This window comes from Corvus hawaiiensis, chromosome Z (assembly GCF_020740725.1).
Source record: "Corvus hawaiiensis isolate bCorHaw1 chromosome Z, bCorHaw1.pri.cur, whole genome shotgun sequence".
NCBI lineage: Eukaryota > Metazoa > Chordata > Aves > Passeriformes > Corvidae > Corvus > Corvus hawaiiensis.
Genome location: NC_063255.1, coordinates 31,930,951 through 31,956,768, shown reverse-complemented (window position 1 = coordinate 31,956,768; position 25,818 = coordinate 31,930,951). Strand labels below are relative to the sequence as shown.

At 39.3% G+C, this 25,818-nt stretch overlaps 1 protein-coding gene across 2 annotated transcripts in view; it reads left to right on the top strand.

Annotated features, from left to right (window-relative positions):
* Positions 1-545: 545 nt before the first annotated feature.
* Positions 546-25,818, top strand: part of GAK (cyclin G associated kinase) — a 68,246-nt gene continuing 42,973 nt past the window's right edge. For both annotated transcript variants that reach the window (XM_048291006.1, XM_048291005.1), the window contains exons 1-11: positions 546-894; positions 7,065-7,126; positions 8,370-8,429; positions 10,222-10,336; positions 10,766-10,908; positions 13,136-13,261; positions 14,379-14,468; positions 18,474-18,609; positions 19,220-19,332; positions 19,880-19,991; positions 22,214-22,337. In XM_048291006.1, coding sequence (XP_048146963.1) covers positions 753-894; positions 7,065-7,126; positions 8,370-8,429; positions 10,222-10,336; positions 10,766-10,908; positions 13,136-13,261; positions 14,379-14,468; positions 18,474-18,609; positions 19,220-19,332; positions 19,880-19,991; positions 22,214-22,337 — 1,223 coding nt within the window. In that variant the 5' untranslated portion in view covers positions 546-752. The remainder of the gene's footprint in view (positions 895-7,064; positions 7,127-8,369; positions 8,430-10,221; positions 10,337-10,765; positions 10,909-13,135; positions 13,262-14,378; positions 14,469-18,473; positions 18,610-19,219; positions 19,333-19,879; positions 19,992-22,213; positions 22,338-25,818) is intronic.

The following is a 25,818-nucleotide window of genomic DNA, read 5'->3' as shown; positions in this document are numbered from 1 at the left end:
GTTTGGCCAGCGTCAAAGCGTGACAGTGCTCCCCGGACGCCCTCCGGTGAGTCCCGCTGCTGGCAGTGGGGGTGCAGGGAGGGCAGCGGCTGGAGGACCTGCCGTCAGGGCTGCAGGGGAAAGCGACAGACGTGGTAAGAACCTGAGGGCAGACGAAGAGGGAAAGAACGCCAGCAATGTTCTGTGGGAAAAGCGCAGGCGCTGCCCAAGCGCCAGCAGTGCCGGCGAACAGAAGAACATTTATCTCTCGCCGACTGCCAGCTTAAGTGTTAACTTGGGGAAACGCACGGCTGCCTAGGAAATGGAAACCCTTCCTGGGGGGAAAAAAGCCGCGGGCAGGCCAGGAAGGCGAACTCCGCGCATCTCCCGGGACCGGCGGGAGTGGGAGCCCGGGCGGGAGCCGGGAGCAGCAGCGGAGGCCGCAGCAGGAGCGGGAGCCGATGAAGGAACGGGGCGGGAGCCGGAGCTCCTCCCGCGGGGCGGGGCCGCGCCCGGCCTGGCTGCGGCGGGCGGGCGGGCGGGCGGCACCGGGAGCGCGTAAATGACGCAGCGTTCCCGGAAGCCGCCCGGAGCTGAGGGAAGGGCAGTTGAGGAGACGGCAGGAGGAGGCAGGTGGGCTCTCGCCGCGGCTGTTGGTAGCTCGGCGGAGCCCTCCAACTCCATCCCACCCTGCTTCCATCCCTTTCCGTCCTGCCCCATTCTGTTCCATTCCTACGCGCCCGGCCGCCGCCGGGCATTGCCTGCCGGGGGCCATGTCGCTCTTCCAGTCCGCCCTGGACTTCCTGGCGGGCCCCGGCTCCCTGGGAGCCGCCAGCCGCGACCAGAACGATTTCGTGGGACAGACGGTGGAGATGGGCGAGATGAAGCTGCGCATCAAGCGGGTCATCGCCGAAGGTAAGAGCGGGCGGCGGGGCCGGGCCGTGCGGGGCGGACCCCGGCGCTGCGGGGCTGGGATGGGCTTTCCCGCGGGCCTCCTGGTGCCCTTCTCCCCGTCTTCTCTTCCTAGATCGGGAGGGTTTCCTCCTTGGCAGGCCGCGCCCGGGTGGGGGCGGGCGGGGCGGCGGTTCCGGCCTCTCGGGAAGGGCTGGCGGTGTCCGTGCCGCTCCGCGCCGAGCCAGTGTCACAGGCACGGCGGGACGGTGCCCCAGGCCCCGTCGGAGCCGTGCCTGGTGTTACTGTCCCGCCCGAGGAATAGCCGCCCGAGAGCCGCTGTGTTGTGTGGCCACTTCTTCGCTTGTTTCGTGGTTTAAAATGCTTTCACCGCATAACAGAAGTCAGAGGAGTTTATAATCTATCAAGGTCTCTGTAATCTACCAAGGACCTCATGGAAATTCTGGATTGCTTGTCGGCTTTGTTTTTCTTTTTAATAACAATGTATATATAATATTATGCCAAACATACAAGATTGCCTCTGTTGTTTGGAAGACTATGGAATGCAGGAAATGTGTTTGCTTTAAACACATGTGTTATAGAAGGCTGATCTAACTGTGCACATAGAGTGTGCTAGAGTACAAGGAGATAAATACCTGGGCAGTTTTCAGTTTCAGGGAAGTTTTGGGTAGGCAGCCTGGCACACGACTTGTTAATCTGTTTTAGAATAGATGCTATGTTTGATGGATGCAAATTACTTAGGTATTAGCAGAAATTTGGATTGTCTTATGCTTGTGGTCCGAGAAAATACTTTATTTCCTCAAGCAGAAGAACTGTTGAAGGCTAGTCTCAGAGGACTAAACTCTGAACTTTTCCGTACTACTGCACTTAAATATTTCATTAACTTTATAGAGGTGGTTGATGTTACTTAGGTTAAATACCTCAAAGCTCTATTTAGAGCTCCTTTTCATTATTGGAGTTACTTCTGCAGTTTCTTCTTGTAATTATCTGGTACTAAGTAGTCTTCTGTTGAAATCTTGGTGATCAGCACAGAAGAAAAATTTGGCTCTTTAAGATTCGCTCCCTCAAACTACTTATAAGCTACTTATAAAATTTTTGTTCTTTAAAACTACAGCAAATAGATCTTCACCTCTGATGTATCTTCTTAAGGGCAATAATTTGTCACTTGAATGCTCAAGCGTTTTTGGCATATGATCTTAGAGAAAACCTGGCAGTTTCTTATGTAGTAAGTTGCATTTAAAACAGTACTAAATGTCACGTCCTCCTGTTCTGCCTTTGGCCTTTACTTACAGCTTCTTTACAGTCAACTTTACAGAGCTGTGAGTGAAATGTAAGCACTAGGTAGGATGTGAAGGCTAAAAGAACTGTCTGTGCTGCTGATACTGTAACATTCTTGCAGGCAGTGACCACAGCAGTTACCAAAGGACAAAGGAAAGTTAGGGCAGGAAGCTATTTTTGAGGCATACATGCTATTTGGTTTTTGGTTCTGGAGCAGGTATTTTAGCACTTTGACAGCAGCCTACTGTTTCCCAGGATCTGACACAGGCATTGTAAAATGTCAGGGGAAAGATGCCAGGTTGGAGCAAACGGAGACATGTTTTAACTCTACAGTTCTTAACAATTTCTCTGCAACCACTGCTTTGTGTTCCATGTTTGTCTCAGTGCTATGGTTTCATTTTATGTTGTTTTCCTTCCTTTGCTAACTGAAGTTGGGCTAGTTGCTTGCTTTTTCTGGAAAGTGTAATTTTCTGGCCAGCACAGCTGGTCTAAAAGAGCACTTGCGGCATATAGAGTATAAAGGTAAACTAGACATAAAATGTAGAAGTCCCAGCCTCTTTTGCTATCTTCAGACTTGAATTTGTCTGTAGTGTATTGTTTAATTTGTTGCTCAACTTGCATTTATCTGTCATCTCTGGACCTGTTGTGGTACCTTCTGATACATGGGTCCACAGTTGTGGCTTGTATGTATTCCCTTCCATATTTACAAATACAGAATCTGTTTTTCTTCTAGATGAGCTCTTTCATGCCAGATTCCCTACTGGAAAGTCAAGTGCAGCTTTCTGAGTTTGGATTTCAAATCCACGGTGAACTGCGTGTCATCTGCCAATGCAGAGAGAGAGCCTTTTCTGTAGGCTCGTACGTTCAGCTTTGTTTGTAGCTGGTGTGAACAGAGCCTGTGGTTTAGCATTGCACAGTATCATGTGGCAGCACAGGTTCAATTGTTCCCATAGTGCACAGCTCCTTGCAGCTCTGTAGTGTGCTGGACACCAGCGCTGGTGCAAGGCCACGTTTGGCAGTGCTCTAAGCTGAGACTCGTTGCACGGGTCTCTTGGACGCGTTTCCCTGGTGGTTTCACAGAGGTGTTGTGCTGGGGTGGGACTGGACTGATTGAAAGTACGGTGTGCTGCTGCAGGAGGCTGACATCCCTGTGGGGGTTGAGCTTGGTCATGATCTCTAGTGCTGATCCTACTTCTAAATGCAAGAACAGACTAAGTGTGTCACAGACTGGATTGAGCACTCCTAGAATATGGTATCCTTTTTTTTTTTCTGCTTGGATGTTTCAGTAGCTCACTGCAGGTAAGATTTTAGAGGATCTTGGTGGGGGCCTTTATGTATAATCCCTACTTGCCTTAGGTATGATGGTGGCTTCAGATGTCATGGCTCTCTTGGGTCCTCCAGTTAAGTGTACAGACCCCCCCACAATTTTACTCAAGTAAAATAGTCACAGATTTCCTACTTAATTAGTGAATATTGTTGCTTCTTTTGTGTATGAGGCTGAACAATTTAGAATAAACCGGGTGTTTGGTTGTGTGAAAAACAAGGAACAAGCAAGTTCTGTAGCACACGTTTAACAACCATTCTGCATGTGCAGTGATTTCTAATGCTTCCTTTGAGCAACAAACATTGACAACAGAGCACACAAAAAGAGAAACACGATGAGAAAAAGAATGCACTATTCAAACTGTTTGATCTGAGTTTAAAACTTTTATCATAATGAAAAAATCATTCCTTGGTCAGAAAGATAGCAATAGGCTACAGACTTAAACAATGTTAATATTTTTTTTGAGTTTAAAAATAGATGTCATTGAAACCATGTACGTAGGGGCTTGTTACAGGCTGCTTTCTGTCAAGGTGAAACTTCTGCAATTAAAGCAAGTTTTCTTTTCTTTGGTACTTCAAGGCTTCCTCAGTATTTTGAGCGTGAACAGGCAGTATTACAGTTTGCCAAGCTTGTAGGAACAATTTTATTGTCTCTGCAACTACTGGATTCATAGGATAATGATAACCTAATTAGGTCCAGGTTTTTGGGTGGATTTAATTTGTGAAACTCTAGCAGCAGAGGCACAATGCATGCTTAATGTCAAGTTTCTGTGAACATTGTTAGTTTTGTTTGCTGACAGATAGGAATAATCTTTTTTTTTCCCCCCTAAAGAACAACTGAAGCACCTGACCTAGCAGCTTTCCAGTTTGCATTCTCTTTACTGTAAATGTAGACAATGTTTTCAACATGGAGCAGAACAGTTCTATTTTTCAAAGCTGTTGTTTCTTGGCTCTAGCAGTTCCTGCTGCCAGGGGAGCTCTGAAAGTTTCAAGATATTCTACCTCTCTGCTTCTCAAGGGTGTGGGAAAATGTACAGATCTTTAAGTTTGGGCCATCTTTCATTCTTGAGGCAGTTTCATCTTGTTCCTAGGACTTTGCAATGGACACAAATGCATGACTGGGCTTAAAAAAAAACTTGGCAACAGTAACAGAGCATCTTTTCTGTTTTGATACTCTGATAGAAAAGCTTTCAGGTAAGATGCACTGTAACTTACAGTCCAGGCTATAATTATAGTCTTTCAGTCAAGTTATAGTTGAAACATAAACCACTGAAAATTGATATAGAAACAAATTTGGTCAGTGTTTGGGAGGGGAGTAGACAAGTCGTTCCAAATGGTTACAAACAGGAAGCTACTCACACCACCGCTTTCTCATGACTTGTTAAGTGTGTAATGAAACAGTGAGTGAATTACAGTAGCAAGCAGTGTTACTGTTGTGGCTGATGTCCCTATTTTGACCCTTCTCTAGCTGTCATTTTACTGAAGCCGCTTATCTGAAAAAATAATTAGTGAAGATGTGAAAAACAGGGACAGGATAAAGAAGAACAGTTTTAAATCAAACTTGATGTGTAAGTGCACTGAAGTTATTCAGTATTATGTGACACCTAGGTTTGATTTGAGGGAGAATCCAAATCTCTTGGTTGGAAAAGCAAGGGTCTTCAAATCGTTGTAAGAGAATGATGAAGTACTGACAGGAGCAGTGCCTGAGGCCTGTGATGATGTAAGGATAAGTGTAGAGTGCTCACTAATAAAGCAAATGAGGTAGGGCTAGTTCCTGGTTTTCATGACATGGTGTGGTGCTCTGTACTGAGCTTTGATGTGTGAGAGCTTGTGTCTACAAAAAAGAAATAAACCCAGTTTTCTTCTGCTGTAATTTCTGTGGCAGAAAGCATTATCTGAGACAACTTTGGAGGGCTTGGGCTGTGTTCTGAGAATGGGGCTCTGAAATGCCTCAGCAAAGCAAAACCTGTCTCTCTGGGCAATAGCTGGGATGGGTGTATCCGTATCTACAATGGTAATCTTTATGGGGGAATACTAAGATGATTTTGCTGAGACAGAAAGGTTCAGAAAACTGTTTTAAAACCATCTACAAACATTTACATGAGTGGAAAAAAGTGAGTGAGAACACCCCAAATGTAATTACATTCTTCAGACACCCCTAGAAGTTGTTCTACTCTTAACCTCCATTTTACCATTTGCCTCAGTTAGGTCTGCTGTACGAGTGTTTGTTTGTACAGGTTTGTTGAAAGTGCTTTTAAAATTATTTTTTCTGATTTTTTTCTGCAAAATATTGGTCAGAGGGCTTGGCGTAAACTGTTATGGCAGAGAAGAAGTTTTGCCAGTAAACTTGTCCCTACTGAGGGTATATTAAAACTGCTTTAATGGACTACTTCTTCAAGAGAGCCAGCATCAAATTATAAATGAAACTTCATTTAAGAATGAAGCAGTAGGACTAGTTTCACCTTTTGTGTAAGAATTGTTTTCATCAAAACCAGACGGTTTTAAAAAAATAAATTAAAAGTACCTTTATAACATGCTCTAACTCCTTTAGTATCCCAGAAAATCCATGGATTTAAATATGGTATCTGCTGTAGTGCTGCAGTAGTAGTGAACCAAACACTACATGGAATGAGCTGTGTTGTGTAGAGCTGAATTGTGTTCAGGTAAAAGAGTGAAATGACAGAATGGGAAACTTACTTGAAGCTGATGTTTTGAGAGGAGCATAGTTGTAAAAGGTGAGCTTGTAGACCATAGCAGTTGGATTCTCTATAAAGCAGGTGCAATGAAGTAGGAATTAACCAGGTGTGATACCACCGGCTTTTCTCTGGAAATCTGCAAAATTTGATGAACTTTATTCTTGTTTAGCACTTCAGTACTTGATAATAGGGTGCAATCACTGAAGTAAAAATGTGTATTTTAAGCTTGTTATGTACTCTCAAACTTCTGCTATCTCAGTGCGGTTTGCACACTGTTCTTGAGCAAAGGGAAGTGTTTGAGAAAATAGTTTGACAAAAGGAGCCGGAAGGAAAATATTTTATGGAATAACACATTGCAATTTAGTAACAATATTACCCTTATTGGAATGTGTGCTTCAGTGCTTTAAAATGCTTTCTGCTTTTAATACGAAGCTTGAAGAAAGACAATTGTTTTAAAAATAGGAGGTGTATGTTTAACACTTATCTTTCTTGGTTATTGCTGCTTTTATAGGATGTGTTAGCAGTGTAATACCAAAACGTTTAATTGAAATTATCAGGTAATATTGGCTGTACTGGATTTTAGTTTTATAAGGATCTTTTTTAAAAAATGGCTTAATAAGAAATCTGCATATGCAGACTTAACAAAATGCAGGAGAGTAACAATGTCAGTGTGCTCTTGGCATATATACAAGAAAGGAATCGAGTATTTGAACTCTCATGTGCAGGTAACCAGAAATCTTGACCAGATGCTGAAAAATGTGTGCTTGGTACATTCAGAAATGTATCTAAATTCATGTATTTATTCTATTAGACTAAAAAGAATGATGTACCTGAATATTGAAATTAAAACTAACTTCATGTGCCTTCTTCTTGTAGGGGGCTTTGCTTTTGTCTATGAAGCTCAAGATCTTGGAAGTGGGAAAGATTATGCTTTGAAGGTAAAATTAATTTACTATAGGTTTATAAGGTCTGTCTTTTAGCTTGACATTTTAGCATGACAGTTAATCCTTGATGTATGCCACTGAACAAGAAACTTGGAAAAATCCAGTATAATAGTGATGTTTGTAGCCCACTATTTAGAATAGTCGTTCCAGGTAGAACCCTGCACTTCATACTTAGATGACAAACATGGGAATTGGTCTTTTAGGTGCCACTGGTCTTTATTTTTCACTTGATCTAGAAATTCATGACCCAGTCCAAAACATTTTTTTTGCATGGGTAAAAAGAAAATTTCATAGTTACCTGAAGTGGGGTGCAGGGATCTTTTTCACTCGTCAGAAACAGATTTAGCCTATCTTCTTGCTTTAGGAGTAAGTTTTATTAGTGTTAAAAGTAATGCTCCAAACTTTCACTCATTGTTTAAACATTCAGCCTGGTACTTTTTAGAGATACTTCTCTGGATTCTTGGTTTCAAGAGGCTTCTGGTAATCAGCTGTAAACAGGGTAGTTGTATGAGGGGTGAGAGAGGTAAGATCGCATTATACCACCAGTAATAAGATTGTTTTTTTCCATTTCATGCCACATCCTACAGTAACAAAGCATGTGACCAAAGCCATATACTATATGTGTTCAAAAGGTCCCCTAGAAGTAGCCCCATTAAAAAATAACAGGTGAAAGGTGAACCATTACTATACTTCCTCTGTTCTGTAAAACTGGTACTTTTGTAGCAAATGCTCAGGCTGATTGTAGTCAAATGTTGACTGCAAATTCAGGTAATACTAGAAAGAGTAATGCTTAATTTTTTTACTGATTACTCAAGTACCATTGAAAAAGTTGGGCTACATAATTTGGAGGAGTTTTGTCTAGAGTGAGTTGAAGGTTGTTGCTGAATATTTCAGACAGAAGGTGAATCTTTCCTTGTTAGCCCACAATGCTGCAGCCAAGAGACTTTAGTGTTTTATATATCAGAACTGTCAGAGCTGTTACTTCGAAGAGTGTCAAAACTTATAACTGCTCAATTACCACTAAACCTGAATAGTCCAGGTAACTGGAAAACTGGGTATTATTTATGGCAGAATGTCAAAATGGACAATAAGCCAGCTCTGTTTACTGCCCCATTACAGTTCTTCAGGTTTTTGACTATAGTTCATCCTTCGTATTCTGTGAAAAAAAATCTATGCACTGTTATTCTGTAAGTTTTAGTAACTTTGTCTTCTCAATTGTTTTGTTTTTTTTTGACAGCGATTGTTGTCTAATGAAGAAGAAAAGAACAAAGCCATCATTCAGGAAGTTTGTTTTATGGTATCCTTTTCTGTAATATATTTAACTGTCTGATATTTTTGGGAAACAAAGGACTGCTGTACAGATTCTGGTTTTTTTCATGCCATACACTGCCTAAGAGGACTGATGTTCTGGAGGTCTGGGTTCATGGTTTGTCATGAATCTGGTACCAACATCCAGAATTCTGTTCTTCAAAAATTGCTGTAATACAGTGTGTGCAGATAGTTCTGGTAGCTGGTGTAGACTGTGCCACATACCTCTAGCAAGAAGTGAAATTCTTGTTTGGGCTTTCTTGCAGCCCTATGAATGTAGTCAGGAGACCTTTTGACTATTCAGATGATACTTAGATGCACTCAATTTATTGCTCTTTGCTTTTACTCTGAATGTTTATTAATTTCTGCTTGGATACATCTGGCTTTAAGAAGTAATGCTGGATGTTAAGGAAGAAATTTCAGTAGACTATATGCATCAGAAACAAGAAGCAGATGTTTCTCAGTGTCCTTGCTGTTCTTCTTGTCTTCAGTCAGATAGTAGGGTATAATGTAATCTCAAAGTATTTTCAATCCTTGATTTTAGTAAATTCAATATTTTCTCCTTGGCCTGGCTCCTCTTAGACCCTCAGTTTGTTTCAAGAGTCAGTGAGTAGCTCTGGTATGCTGATGTGTTCCACTCTGTGTATTCAGCTTCATTTTGAATTAGCAGGCAAACCCACTGATCTTAATTTAAGCTACTCAAACATTTATTTTTATGATTGCTGATATGTTTGGCGAAATCTTAGCCTAAACATCACTTACTAGAAATTCACTTCCAAGAACAGAGTACCATAGCACTATATATTTTCTATATACTCTGAGTTCTTTACTCTTGGCAAGATAATGTCAATGTTCTTTGAATGTTTTTCACAACTCAGAGTCATGAAAGCATGCGTACAACATGATGAAGGGTTAATTGTTGCTAACTTTCTGAGATAAGACTGTGAAATGCAATTAATTCCTGCAGCTCTGAATAGAAGGTTGTGGAGAGATGTGTAAGATAAGATTCATGCAAATTGCATGGATCCAACTTGCTCTTTTGTAATAGCTTTGTTCTACTTACAATCTTTGCTTTTCTCTCTTCAGACTTGGTGAATGCATCCTGTAAATAGATTGTCTTTGTCTCATAGGCATGAGTCTCAGTGTATGCACACACAGGCATAATGCAACATAACTTCCACTGGCAGGAGCTGAGATCACTTACACTGTACTCCCCTTTGCATAGCTCAAAAATGATACCTCGAATTTTTGAACTGGAAGTGAAACATGATAAAGGTTTTAGCATGAAGAATATTACCAGTGATGGGAGGATAAGTTCCTTGCGCTTTTAGACCTCTAATTCTTTTGAACTTTATTTTAATTACTTAAAATTGAAGGATGGCATGCTTAATACTTCCTTGGGAAAGATAGATGAGGAGACAATAGCCCTTTCTTGATCAGCCATCCGGAGAAGTAGCAGATAATTACAAGATGTCCCTCCCTGCTGCTCATGCTAGGGTCTTGCAGTCACTGTCAAAAGACAAAAAGCACTAGACCTGTTATTGAGTCCAGTTTCCTCTAAGCTGTAATCACAAGGACTTTTAAAATACTTTGTCTTGACTTTTTATTACATTACCTTAGGCTGCTTTCTCAGCAAAGGCATGGATTTTCCTGTTTTTCTTAGGGTATTGATTGCAGCTTTTATGCTTTCTGTGGTTTTAAGCTGACATTTCAAATGGACTACTGGATGCAGTAGTATCAATGAACTTGGCAGTCATCTTCCTTGAGCGTGTTATCTCCAGAAAAAACTTTCAGGTCATCCCAACATTGTCCAGTTTTGTTCTGCAGCATCTATAGGAAAAGAAGAATCAGACACGGGGCAGGGAGAGTTCCTTCTGCTTACAGAGCTGTGTAAAGGTAAACTTTATTTCTTTTCCCAGCAGACCACATAGCTTCTGGCAGCTGTTTTGCACAGGTTGCTTGTTAACTTACAAGCTTTGAATGACTGTAGAAGATAGCATGGTTCAGTGGAGCTAGAGTTCAACCTTATCTTTTATAGGATAAAGATCATGGTTTTTTAGACTACAGTTTAACCTTGTCTTAAATATGAGGTAATCATTAAGTTTTTTGTGTTGGAGACTAGTCAGAGAAAGGAAGAATAGGAGTAGTTTCTTAGAGGTCTCATTCTTTTGTCACTGTAGTCAGTGTGGACTTGCCATTTTCAGAATATCTATTAAATGCAACTCACGACTGTAAATCTTTCTTGACAAGGGCCTATTTGTGTCAGGTTTTCAGAATTTGCAGTGTTCTCTGTGTGCTTATGTGAATTTCTCTGATTTCCTGCAGGACAGCTGGTGGAATTCTTAAAGAAAGTAGAATCCAAAGGACCCATCTCTTGTGACACAGTTTTGAAGATCTTTTATCAAACCTGCAGAGCAGTGCAGCATATGCATAAGCAGAAGCCTCCTATTATCCATAGAGACTTAAAGGTGCGTTACAATATTTAAATAAAGGCTGAACTTCTAGACAACAAAGGAGCCTCTTGGGCTGGATCAGTGTTAAAAGCGACTCTTGAGCATGTTGCTTAGATCTATTGCCTTGCCACAACTGAGTTAGTGAAGTCCATCACTGAAATACTTGCATCTCTTCAAACAACATCTTTTCTTTGTGCTTGGGGTTAAGAACTGCTTGTACTCTGTCTGAAACAAGCTGGCAGAAAAGTAGTGTATCACGTTTGCTGATTGAGTTAGCCTAAGTATGTGTTTGATAAAATAGCCAGTTACAACTGGGGAACTGCAGTTCTTGGATAAATAGGTATCTTACTAGAAGAGAGAAAGCTTTGAAAGAGAAGAATGTTGAATTATCTGTGAAGGATTGCATTGCCATTGAGAATGTGTAGTAAGCTGTTAGTTTTAGAACTGGCAACTTGCATTGTACTTCAGTGCTTGTTTTTAAGTTGAATTTTAAAATTTGTTAGGCATAATTCATGTTAGATCTTGTTTCTTAGGGTTTTTGTGTTTGTTTGTTTTTGTGTTTGCTTGTTTTATTAGCTTTCACCTGGAGTCTATAGGGTTATGCTGTAAAAGGTGTTCTACCTGTAAGAGCTTTGGGGATTGGAAAGAACTTACCTGAGTTTGAATTTTGTATTTTGAAGACAGGGTTCCACCTTCACTTGTTCACTTAGATGAAGAAGCCCTAATCATCAGTGAGATTCTGCTGTACCATGAATATATTTGAATTTTCATTAACATAAAATAAGAGAGAGAAGATTCTTACTCTTGGAACAGTGTCTGAATTTCACATGTGTCTGTATCCAGCCTGATGTGATTTCATTTGAATATAAAAATAGGAAAATTCGTTCCTCCTTAAATAAGCATGTAGTCAGTTACTTTGGGGAAAGGAAAATAAGACCACTCTTTTAGAAGTTAATGTGTTAAGTGTTTTCAACACTCTTGATGACAGCTTTGATGTTAGCTGTTAGTATAGCCCATAAATATAAACCTAGTTTTTGTGACAGAGCACTCCTTTTTTTTTTTTTTTTTTTACTTCATACCGTTTTTTGCTTTGAACAGGCTTTTAGGTTGTGAGGTCATGTCAAAGACATGTTAATCATTCGTCACTGAAATTTCTATAAGCCAGTCCCTAGCTTGTAGAAAAGGTGCATCTTTCTTCTGGGGAAAAAAAAAGTAAAATCCGTATTTCTTTCATAGATGTTGAGCTAATGCTGTAATTCAGTAACTGTTTTTTCTTCTCAAGGAGCGTATGTTCCTGACAGAGATAAAACATGGGAAAAGACAAGAATTTGGTTTTGTGTTGGTATCATGTTGCAGAGACTGCAAAGCAAGGTTAAATGATTGTTGTGCTCCAAGTGGCAGAGGCCTTACTACAGCCAGGAGCCAAATAGGGATCATTTAACTGTGCTACCCTTTTTAGCAGGCTAAACTAAGGTCAGCAGCGTAGACAACTGTAAATCAAAAGTTTTGAGCCAATTAACTTTGACCCCTTTTCCTAACATTATACAGAGGTACAAATTTCATTTTTCAGCCCTTCAGTGATTATCATTCCAAGTACATCTGCCCAATACATTTACTCTTTCCTTAAGTTTCTTCCATGTTCAATTAACAATACAGGAAGGTTGGAATTTATGTAGTAGAAAAAGGCAGGGATAATGGATGATAAACTATTCAGGCAACACATGGTCCTCAAATAGCTGTATTCTGTCTCTGTACAGGTGACAGCTGCCTCTTCATGGGTGTCTCCCATGAAGCAGCCTGCTTCTCTACTAGTACCTTCCTCTTTTGTGTCTCTAGCAATTCTAACCTCCGCTCCACTGGAGTTAAGCTAAAAGTGTTCAATTTTATGCCTGAAAACATTTGGATTCTAAGACACTGCTTCTACAAGTTCTCATCTGAAAATCTGGCCTATTCTTAGGCTCTAATGAAATTATTTTTTTCCCCCTGGGGTTTATTTCTTGCTCTCCTGAATGTTTCCTGCTCATGGTGTGCTTGGTGCTTCCTTTTAAAATTTGGCTATGTTGCTACCCTATAAAACTACAGTATTGTAAGAAATCTGTGTTCTCCTGTAAACAGTATTTTTGGCTCAAGTGATTAGTTTTTATATGTATGCACAAGTAAGATGATGTGTAAAAACGTGTGTCTTAGCATACAGGGCAAAAAAGATGCATTTTTTAATCTATTATTCTACATCTTCTTGAAGGTGGAAAACTTGCTTATTAGTAACCAGGGGACAATTAAACTTTGTGACTTCGGTAGTGCTACAACTATAGCTTACTATCCTGACTACAACTGGTCTGCACAGAAGAGAGCACTGGTCGAAGAAGAGGTGAGATTATTTTAATGTGATTTAAATTTAATGACTAAATTTAACTGTTAGTATTAATCTGGTATTAATTCATGAGGCTTCTAAGACAACTGAAGATTGTTTCAGTTAGAGTGTTGTTTATAAAGTTTTGGGTTTGTATTTGTTCTGCTGGAGTTCAAAAGCTGTCTGCTTGTGTTCTCTAGCTACATATAGAAACACTGCTTCAGCATGGTCAGTGTCCATTCTGCAATTTGCTGTGAAAATGGAAGTGATTACTAGAACTTCTTCTAATTGTGCTCTTGACAAGAAATTGGTTGTGCCAGACTGGTTGTGCCACTGGTTGTCGCATCTTCCTTCTGATCTGTTTTTCTCAGTTGAATGATAGATAAAGGAGGGGCAAATCTGCTCAGCAGAACAGGAACGGGCAACGTTACAGTGCCTTGGACTACAGTGGCCAAGTCTAGCGTGCAGTGTGCTTTTGCAAAGTACTTTTGTTCTTAGAGTTGAGAGTAATGCTGGTAAATCTAATGTAGTACATCAACAGGAGAAATACTCCTAAGTTCATGTGTGCAACTTCAGACATCACAAATCTCTTTAAAAGTCCCCTGTTTTGCAGTCTGGCATTCTTGGAAAGCACTGCACTGGTTTCTGGTGAAATTATGATGTTGTACCCACTGTCTTGTATAGTCTATGCAAAAAGATGGTAGAAAAAGTCTCTTCAGGTGTCCTTACGACCAGAATTTCTCTTTGGATGTGTCTGCACTGTCATTAAGTGTACTGAGAAAGAGAGAGACATACTGGAGCATGAATTCACTTATTGGCTTATTGTTAATTTTTGGTATCAGTGTTCCTATCCATTTTTGCCTCATTTAGAACAATCATGTTATGTGCTTTGCTGTTTGGGAGGGCTCTTGGCTATCACAATGTTATTTGAGTACTACTGTCTTCATCTGACCTTATGTCAAAGCTGTTGTGACTATTGCAGGATTAAATTGATGGTTTTTTCCTTGACAAGTGTTTCTGAAATTAATTTTAAAATTTAGAGTACTATCTATTCTACATGGAGAGCTGTTTCCTTGGTTGAATGCTGTTAGAGCTCATTGTTCAAGATTGTTTCAATAAAGTCTGTTTTCTCCAGATCACAAGGAATACAACACCAATGTACAGGACACCAGAAATGATAGACTTGTATTCAAATTTTCCAATTGGTGAAAAGCAGGACATTTGGGTAAGAAGTTTTTTTTTCTTGCTGCATCATAATTGCTCACGTCATAGTGAAACTGATTTTGCAGGCTTCATGTTAGTTTGTTGATTAAATAACTAAAGCACCAAAATAAATGTAGGATGCTGTCTTAAATCAATGTAAATAGTATGGACCGTATCTAAATGTTAAAGGAATGAGACATACTGTTCAAGGTTTTCTCCCAGATCAAGCTTGACTTCCATTTGAGAGGCAGTGCTGAACTTCCCTAACATTCACTGGAACTGTTGCCTAGCTGGAACTTGCCACCATAAATCCAGAATTCTTAGAGTCCTTAGATTCAAATTCTTGCCCTTCATACTCTGCTATGCATATAATCCTGGGACAGCCTACTGCTGAGTTCAAAATGGTTATGTTGAGGTATGGCATGCAGCTAAAATACTCAGATAGCAAGGATGAGAACGATGCAGAGGTCATTCATGCTTTGTATAGAAAGGATGATAAGCTGTTCCCATTCACTAAAAATCTGTAGTGGGAATTAAAGGTAAATATTAAATCCTCAATTGTACCTTTTCTGGCTGCATAATATTGCAGTACTGAGGTACTCCCCAGTAGTGTAGTTCTTAGGGACTTAGTTTACGGAGTGTTTTTTACAGAGGCAGATGTCAAGCTGTTCAGTTCTTACCTGTATGGGCAATGTGTCGAAAGACATATTGAGAAAATGTGATGCTGGTGCTTTAAAAGTTTTCATATGGAATCTTAGAACTTTGTTCAGTTTATTAAATTAGTTGCAAAATATTGTGGATACTCTTGTTTGGTTTCTACAGCTGTTGGTGATGTTCTTGTGGCATGTGAAGAAACACCAAGTAAAGCACATTTTTCTGACCACTTGGTCACTTAACGTGCACAAAATACTGTCAGTCTGAGCCAGGATTACATCCAGTTAAAGATAAAACTAGAAATATGTTTGATAAAAGCCTCACTCAAAAGGACAATTGCAGTTTATTTTTTTGTTTAAAATAACTCTGTATGTTAATATGGTGATTGTTGCCTTTTGTATCTTGGGAAGATCTATTTCATTTACCATGCCTGGATTGGAACATGTTGTTCCATATTTTTTTCTTTATGCTTTGGGTTCAATAAAAATAGGCAAAGTATTTGGCAGTAGAATATGGCTCTGTCTCTAGAAGCATAAATGATTTGTAGTTTGTGGTTAGGATAAGCAAAGCAGTTTCCCGAAGAAAGCAGGTAGAGTGATTAATACTCTTGAGTTTGTGTGCTTGTCACTGTGTGACCTTAAAAACAAAGGAAGTAATGTCTGTCATGGAACAGCAGGACAGATGAAATTATCAACTGCATTGACTCCACAATGGGGATGTGATTAGGTATTGATTATAAGACTAAAGGTTCTTAGACTTGTCTGACTGCTTTCTGTACATTTCCTACCTAAGTCTGAAGATCAGGAAATAAACACTAAATCCAAATAACTACATGTTTTAGTTACATGTTTTCAAAATTAATGTGAATTCCTGACCTGAAATTCAACTAAGTGACAGGCTTTTTCCTTGTCAAGTGATTTTTCTCTCATTGAGATTATCTTTTGCTTGAAAGGCCCTTCATAACCTCTCACTCTCAAAGATTTCTGAAAGAGCAAAGTAGTTTACTTCGGAAATGTTTTGTAAAGGAGCAAAACTTCAAAGTTGGGTTCTCGTTACCAATATCTAATTAAAAAATCTTAGTGGTCCATGCAAGACATCCTGCAGGTTTTAATTCAGTGTGAGCTGAACAATCTCTGTAGGTTTCATGTAGTTCAATTTGACTTAGAAAGTACTTCGGTGTAATATCTTGGTGTCATCCTGCAGCTGTACTGTAGAACTTTGTGTGCTGCTTGTTGCCTGAAGCTAGTCAGGGGAAAAACAACAATGTTTTCATTTGTTCCAAACAATCCCACCCCTTCCTTATTCCCTCAATCCCCAAACACTATATCAACCCTCCAAAAACTGCACTGTTCCCTTAAGGAAGGTTTAAATTAGTTTCTGGTAAGGGCCCAGTAGCAGGTCAGAAAGTTATTCCCAGTTATTTTTGGTCACTTTATGGTTCTGCTTTTTTACCTTCTGGCATATGAGTGCTCAGACTGATCTAGGTAACTTCTGTAGAGGGACTATGCAACTTTGGGACAACATCTTGGGCTCTTTGGTTAACTGTAGCGGTGCTGAGGCTGTGTGGTTGGTGTTGGCTTTGAGGAGTTGCCTTGCTGCACCTGAAGTTGCCTTCTAGCCAAATTGAATGATGGTGTTTAAAATAGGACTGTAACTGTGATAAATTTTGGCTAGGTTACAGGTAAAATAAGGAAATGAAAAACATTCTCTAGCAATTGAACCAAAAATCAAATTTGGGTGGCCCTCCCTTTCCTGTGTGTTCAACTGATTGCCTTGGTGCTTTTCTCTCCTGTGTGGCTGTGGGGGCTCTCTCCTCATCACTGCCGAGTGTCTTGGACTGCACAGGGAGTAGTTTTGTTCCTCTAAGTAAGTGATGATCGGCTTTGTAAGCAGGCATTTCTGTGGAAGAGTAGATGCTATTTTCTGTACTCCCCTGCTGGATTAGTTTGTGTGGACTCTCAGATGCTTCACTGTATACATTATAGGGAGTTTTTTTCAACAGCCTGACAAAAATGCGCAGGAATATACAGAATTAACACATGTACTTTATTTCTGGCCCTGGACTGAGAGACTCACTAAGTGTTTTGGCGACTTCAATAACCTTCAGACCTTAGAAGCTGTTCTTGGGATAAATTGACAACCAAGGGCAGTTAGAGATGGTGCACACAGAGGACTGGAGGCATTGGGCAGTTTTCTTGGGTAACATCTAAAATGGCTTGCTTTATTTGTGGCGACTATAAAAGCCCATATGCTTAAGCAGCCATATTTACTGGGGTTCAGAAGAAACTTTGAGGAGGAATTTTCCAACTCATTGTGACAGCTGTTGCTTGGAGGCATTGGGTGCTTTATTATCAAACTTTTATAGGTGACATGGAACATGTTTCTGTTACAATAGTATAACTCTGCCAGCATATTTCATATCTTAATTTATTTGAAAAAATATGTATCAACTTACATTTACTTTAGTAACAGATACAGTCATCCTAGCTAATCCGTAACACCTAGATTAGAGATTAGAATTCAAAACTGGCTTCTGTCTTTGTTAGTTGTTCCCTTCTCAGTTTACATAAATGTCAAGTTAGACACATGAAGGAACCTTGAAGTTCCCAGGATGTGGTAGTCCAGGTTTTGTGATTTTTGAGGCTTGAATGAACTTACCTGAAAATGATCTTAAATTTAATTTGTTCCAAGAGCTGAGTAGCCATCTGACTGTAGCGAATAAAGGGACTGTCATTTCGGGCTTGTTTTCTTCAAACCTTTACTGGAAGATGTGTTTTAGAGAGATTGTTGTGTGTCTCCCTAGCGTCATTTAAGTAATTTGCTTAACCCTTATATAATCACCTAGCTGTTGTATTGCGTAACAGTGTATCTAAGTTAGACCAAATTCTGTTCTCACAAATAAAATGTGTCTCCTTGCAGCACAGGATGAAGATACGAAATAAAACTTCTGAACTTAGTTTTAAGGAATAATCTGTTCTTGAACATGTTCAATATGGCAAAACTACTCATTTTTGTATCGTGCGAAGTCTTGTAATGACTTCTAAATGATTTTTAAAAATAGACAGGAATACTTTTCACAAGTAACAAGTATTAGGACGAGAGGAAATGGCCTCAAGTTGCACAAGGGGATGTTTAAGTTGGATGTTAGAAAAGATTCCTTCACTGCAAGGGCTACTGGGCATTGGAAGAGACTGTCCAGGGCAGTTACCATGCCTGGAGGTGTTTAAAAGACATGTAGATGTGGTACTGAGGGACATGGTTTAATGGTGGACTTGGCAGTGCTGAGTTAACGTTTGAACTTAAGGACTGTAAAGGTCTTTTCCAGCCTAAATGACTCCATGATTCTACGCAGTATTTCTGTTTATCTCTGTAGGCTCTGGGCTGTATCCTGTACTTGCTGTGCTTTAGGCAACACCCATTTGAAGATGGAGCTAAACTTCGCATAGTCAATGGGAAATATGTCATCCCACAAAATGACACCCGCTATTCTGTGTTTCATGATCTCATTCGTAAGTTTACAGTGTTGTTTAATTCTGTGTCATTGTAGATACATGTTGTTATTGAGAATTGTTTTACTGATACTTGAATGTTATTGACGTGGTGGTGAAAAAGGTAAACTGCAGCAACTCATTTTATTAATAATCTTAATCCATTATAAAAAATGATGAAATTTTATGTGAAAATTGCTTTTTTAGTTCTGTTAATTGTCTTGCTTAGTATGTGAATTAGTCCATTGGCACAACTAGTGTTTTGATTTGGTTTCTCTGAACTTGCTTAAAAAATTCTATTTTCTTTAGATTTCAGATAGATTACTGGAAGTGTTAATTACTGGTCCAGAAATTTATCTGACTCCAGCAGTATTAGACACAAAGCTACCTGTGATGTTCTTTATTAACTGATCCTAAGGTGTATTCTTTGAAATATTATTGACCCTAAGTAGTGTTGTGGTTTTTTTCTAATGGATACTATTATGAAAATTATATTTAGATACTGATTTAGCAGTTTCTCCACTCTGTTCATGCATTTGCTTATTGCACTGGAATGTTTTGAAGAAATCATTACCAGTTGGGAGAAAAGCTCTGAATGATTTGTTACGTTGTCTGAATATCCTTCTTTTAGGCTCCACTTTGAAGGTGAACCCAGAGGAGAGGTTGTCAATCACTGAACTTGTGAACCAACTGCAGGAGATTGCAGCAGCTAGGAATGTCAATCCTAAATCCCCCATCACAGAGGTAAAAATGTCTCATAAGGAGTATTATTGATTAGGCTTCCTTTCTGTCCCCTGCAGTGTATGTGCATTTACTAACAGATTTCAGAGCAGGTCCCCTGTTCCTCGGTATTTTTGGAAATTTTGCACTAATTTATTTTGAGGTTCAGTTGAATTGATAGGACCTTTGAAAATATGCACTTTAAAGAACAGAGACATTAAAGGGAATTTAGTATTTCTTACTCCTTTTTGAAAATCTTTTCATCCTCTTGGTTTATTCTTTAGTATGCTAGCACTCTGTTTGACATGCTGTATTTTATCCTAATTAACTTGCACAGAAAAATTTCATATATGAAGGCTCTGCCTGCACTAACTTGAAACCCACTTAGGCATCTCCTGTTCAATGCTTAATTTGCACAATACTTCAGGTGAGTCAATTAGTGTATCTTAACTTCCTGGCTTTGTCCTGAGCTTCAGTTTGCTTGTTCTCACCAAGTAGCAGTAATTTGCCAAGCATAGCAAGATGGCTAAAGTAGCAAGAAAATACTGATCTGGGGTATTATTCTCCTTAGCTCCTGGAACAGAATGGAGGCTATGGAAACAATGCTCAGTCTCGGACATCTGTGACCTCTGTTTCACAGAGCTCCAAGCCTGCAGGGCAGCTCAACAATTTGTACAATGCAGGTATGTTCAAAAAGAGATGTCATTTTAGTGTAAAGACAATCGCATATCTTCTGTGGGGGGGAAAAAAAGTCATTTGGGGTTTTAGGTATTTTGCGCTAGTACTAGCTATTTGGCATTTATATGATTGCTTCTAGCCTTGTATATTTTTTTTTTGGCAAGGTTTCTTTTTATGTTGATACATGCAAATATGAATTTCTCAAGTCCATTGCTGTGCAAGAGAAAAATTGTTTCCTATGGAAAATAATTTAAAGTGCACTATTGACCTGTAGAGGCAGGAGTGTTGACATAAGTGAACTAAAACTGGGTGAAAGTGTGGCTATGAGAAGCAATAATAGTCTAAAGGATAAGAGCTGTAGAGGAAGAGTCTGCAGGTTATGACAAACAGGTGAAAATAGCTTATTTTAAACCTCAAAATTTTTTGATTCAATGCGGCAACCATACTGAAAGTGCATTGTCTAAAGAGTAGCATTTAAAAGGAGTTTGAATTTGAACTGTTAAAAATCTTCAAGTTCTGTATTTTAATTGAAACATTACCTTGTGGAAGAAGGTCCTGAAATCAGGACACATCCTGAGTTTGTGTTCAACACAGTCTCTGAGGTAAAAAAGACAAGAGTTGCCTTTGCTTATCTGATTTAACATCAGATATGTTACAACATAAAAAGATAGCAGCTGTTTGTGGTGTGTTGGTATCACCTTGTGCTAAAATGGGCTTTATGTCTGGCTTCATGAGAGAGCTTAATAAAGAAGTGCAGAAGCAATTGTAGGGATTCTGGCTATGGACCATAATAATTCAGTAATGCTCGAAAGTCGCTGACCTCACATGTGTTTATTTTAGAAGGCAAAAATCCTACATGAGGAAGAAATACTTCCATAAGCGTCTGGGTCCACCTCTCTCTCCTTTTCTCTCGTGCCCAAAAAGACTTTTGACCACCCCCCCACCATGATATTTTGAAGTGCATCTGACAGCGATAGTAGCCTAAAGCTATTTAGTTTTTCACTTCCGAAAAATCCATGTCTGACAGCCTGAAAGGGAAAAGGCAGCAGTCTTTCAATCTAAACTAATTTCGATCTAAATGCGGTCTAGTGACTATCCAGTCAGCACTGGATACTAGAAACACTATAGCTGCTACTGCCTTGAGCCCTGCTGATTATGGGAGCATTGTCCAGGCCAGACGTCAGGAGATGGTTGCACCATAGGACATCAGTGGTGAGGAGAAGGAGTTGGGGTTCCATCTGGGAAAAACAGAGGTTGGACTAGCAGAACTAAATGGAATCAACCAAAACATGTCTCCAAATTACACATTTAAAAGCTGAAGTACTTATTCTGTAGAAATGGATATTCCAGAGTACATTCAGTTGAAAATACTTAATATAGTAAAGAAAATAAGATGCTTGATAGGTTTATTTACATCTAGTTTTTTACTACTCTTTCTGCACCCATATTAACTATTACATATGAATATGAAGCACTTCAATTAATGTGGAAGATATCAAGGGACTATTTCATATTGTATTCAGTTTTCCTTCCAGCTTGATATTTCTTGCTTGATATTAATTATGGTGAAGTGTCAATGAGACAATGGATATTAATTTTCCAGGGGAAATGTTAATATTGGGTAATAATTATAGCACTAATATTATGTGTATATCTATTTCTGTGGAAGAATCCAGCTTCCTAATGCAATTATAATCAAAAGTCTGCCTAGTCATCTGTTTCGTGCTAGAATGCCTACTGTTTGTTGTATGCAATGGTGTTAATAGGAATATTGTGCTGTGATGTGCTATCTGGGATGTTGTGCTTAAACCTTAAGCTTATTCCAGCTGCTTTTTTCTGCATTAAGGTGTGTCTACTGGAGACAAGTTGTTCTGCTAATGATAAGCTGCACTTTAAGATGTTGATACTTAAGCAAAGCAATGTTTTGCTGCATTGACAATATGAAACATATGCCTTACTTGCAGAATTTTTTTACCTTGTTGTCTCATAATACAGACAGCAAATTGAACACTGTGTTAGTTATATCACTAGTACCTCCTGACTGCAGGAAGTACTATTTTTTTGCATAGGTCATAGTTAAGGAGAGCTTTAGAACTGTGAGCCTTACAGCAAAGTGTAGCCTGTATGTGTATTCACTTCCTTCCAGCTTTATAGGCAATATACTTTAAGTCATATCCTGGAATGGGCTCCATAATAAAGTACAATTATTTTTATTCGACTACTCTAGGCCTGACCGTTGCGGAATGTGACCAGACTTATGGAGGGTTCTTTGATATTCTGAGGGGTGGAACAGAACGATTTTTCACTAATATTAAGGATACATCTTCTAAAGTTATCCAGTCTGTGGCCAAGTGAGTAAAAAAAAAAAAAAAAAAAAAAAAAATTGTACTGGTAAGAGTTCTAAATGAAGGCTCAGGAGTTTACTCCAAAAATGGTAAATTCAGCATATTTTTCCAAGTTTGAGCTGTAATAGCTGGTAGCTAACCCCTGAGATTTTATGAATGATATTAATACAAAAGTTACTTCATCAGTTATATATGAGAATTGACAATGTTGCAGCAAGAGCCTGTCCATAAGTATTACTTGCCCTGCTGTATTTTAAATAGTGAAAACTTGTAAGAGATGAGCAGGTGGGACTGGAGCAGCATGGAGAATTGAAATATTAGATAGGGCCTTAATGAATAAGAAACAAATTAAAAAGATTGAGTGGTGAAAGGTGCAAATCAAGGGAATGGATATTAGGAGGGGAAAAAAACTTCAGGGAAATAAGCCCTTCAGTTTAGTTTTCAGGTGGAATCCTATGCATTCAAGACAGTCTGAGAGGAACTCCACTGTTTGTCTCCTTTGCCCTGCATTGCCTGGATGAATACTCTCATGTTTAGATGTGTATGTTTTCAGATTCGTATTGTGTGATTATTCTTTTCTAATCAGGTTGTCAGTCCCATTTCAAATGTTTCTAATACTTCCTTATGATCAATATTAATCAATCTGTACAATTTATACATTTTTAGCTCATAATAAAATTCTATGCAGTGTTAAAGGGTTTTCTTAGTTCTAGTAAGAGCAGGTAGGTCACTACTGAGTACCATGTCGGAACTAGAGCCTTTGAAAGAACACTGAACTCTTTCTCATTGTAGGCTTTGTGTCCCTTTAATTGGGCTATTGTGTTACAGCTTGTGAAATCTATTTCTTCCTATGTAGGCTTTTTCAGAACTTATGCATAGTACTGCTCTAAAGTATTTTTAATGATCAGGTAAGTCAGATTTGTAGATACTGCACCTCTGTAGCCACTTTGAGTGTGTTTTTAATTGTTTGCTCTTACACTTAGTCTGTTTTAACTTCTATATATGGCTCAGAAAGGCCAGGTCCTCTATTTTTTAAAGGTTGCAAAAGCTGCGCAGCTTTGGTTTGTCCTTAGCTTTCTATAGAAGTAACTGGGATGATGCCTTTTTCTGGTCTTAAAATCAAGAGTCAAACATGGTTAGAAGGGATTTTACCTTGGTATTTATTTAAAGGATCCCTAATAGGTGCATCATGTCCAGGTCGAATGCACAGAAATGCACACCTCAATAGATCTGGTGTAACATTATAGGTCTTACTAATTAGCATATCTATCAAAAATTCCCTAGTGAGAGGCTTGAATGAGCCGCCCTCCCCAAGGAACCTTCCCTTGGATGGTTCTATCTTAATTTACAGAATGTGTTCTGGAGAGGACCTTGGGGTCTGGGGCACACTAACCCTTACTTACAAAGCTTCTAAAATGTTTAGTCTTCTAGCTGAACAAACAAGTCCAAGAATGTAGGCAAAAAGCACTAAGAATACAGAAGTTGTAAAAAGGTATAAAAGAAAAGGCAAAAAATCTTCATGGCAGCAGGGACAGTGGCATCAAACTCTTCTCCCACGGACACAGGACAGGGAGGTGTACAAGGGCTACAAACTATTGCATGATGAAAAGCAGCTTTGACAAAGTTACAAGCCCTACTTTCCCATGGCTTAGATCTTACTATGTTTTTATTGTACACTACATACATCTGAAGTGCTCCTACACTTCACTTTCTTATTCTCTTGACTCCACGTGACTTTCTGGGTGTGCCTCCATCACTTATTTATGTTGGAAGAAGTTTTCTCTTCCTGCCCTTGCAAGTGGTTTCTTCTTTAAAGGCTACTGGAAGTTCAATTACTTTTTTGAATTTCATCTTATGCCTCTTTTCCCTTTTCTAGCAGTGTATTAGGACTGTCTAAAACTGTCATTTTAATATGGAATGGCTTATGCTATGCCTACACCTTATTTTTATTTCTTTTACCTTACAGATGTGTATAGCTTTTTGCTTTGTGTGATTTCCTTTGCTTCCATAGTAAGTGTAGTGGGCAAGGAGTAAAAACAGTAACTGTACATCCAACCACATCTGCAGAGCTCATCTAGCAACTTCTGAAGTACTGGACAGTGAGTACTTGCTGTCTGAAAAGGTTCTGGTCAGTTCTCATGCTCTTCTCTGCAATTGTTTGTGTAGATTATGGTGACTGCCTGAAATAAGTCTTGCGTCTGTCTTCTTGTTGAGACTTAGTATGCCTCTTTACAGTTGCTAGTTAGTGTTCTGTGGCTGAACACAACAGCTTAGTGCATGGCTTGTGGAACTTACTAAATATTAGTCAAAGGAAAACCCACTATTTTTCCTCTTGCTTGAATTGCGGAAAGTCACATGTGGATGTTTACTAGAATTATCTTGAAAATGTAGTTGTTTTACCTCATGCTGGTTTGTAGCTTTTAATGGGTGAGTATTGTCATATCCAAGTAAGATCAATTAGCCACAGACCATTTCAAGCTACTGAGGGATACACATTTGTATGGACTGTGGTGGTTTGACAGAGGATTGTCAGACAGTGTATGCTATGTCCCAAGATTCATCATGAGGTGATCAGTCCCTCTCAGATATTTTGGACTTGGTTGGTTGAATAAGGGTCTATGTTTAGGTGACTCTTGAACATCACCTTTGACACAATATGTGAAACTGTCAAATTTTTGTTTGAGTTCTGCACTATCATAAGCAAATCTGGGTTTTGTGGAGCACCTTCTGTCTCCATACAACTGTTTTTCTTTTCTTGTGTTATCTAAGTGGATTTAGTCATTGGGCTGAGGAGTGGAAAAAAAAAGGGAATGTGCCAAGCATGTAATTCTTCTAGTGAGAATCAATTACTTCAATACTTATTTTCCAGTGACTGAAAGAGAAACTCTCTCCACTTGTAATTTGCCAGTATTATTTAGCAGCCCTGAGTTATGTAGCTTTCATTCTTTGTATTGTCTTTTATTTTGAATCCTTACTGTATTTAACAGTTCAGGGAAATGGCAAAACATGAATTAGCATGACCAATACTTACTGTTCTGTAGGGCCTAAGGTAGGCTTCGGTATTTAACATTGCTAGAATTGAACATTGTGTGTTGCTGAGAGTTCCACCACTGGGCTTGTACAATCTTAAAGTGTGTTTAATCAAGCTGAATTGTTAATTCTTTCTTTGCATCTATGGTGGGGCATGTCTGTTTGTCATGTTCTTTCTCTGCCTTCACAAACTTGTCTTGTGGATACGTGTGATCAATGATGTGAGATGACCTCTTCTCCTGTTGCATCTTTGACTGCCTTTCTTTCCAAAACTCTTCAACCAACATAAGAAGCAGACATTCTGGAAAAATTAAAATGTCTCTTCTTTGTCATGCATATTCCTCACCCCACTTAAGCACTTTTCATGTTGGAGTCTGTCATTTCATTAGGTAGGCTCTCTCCTTCCTACTTACCATTGCTTTTCTGAATTATGGAATTGCTTCCTTTGTGTGCAGAC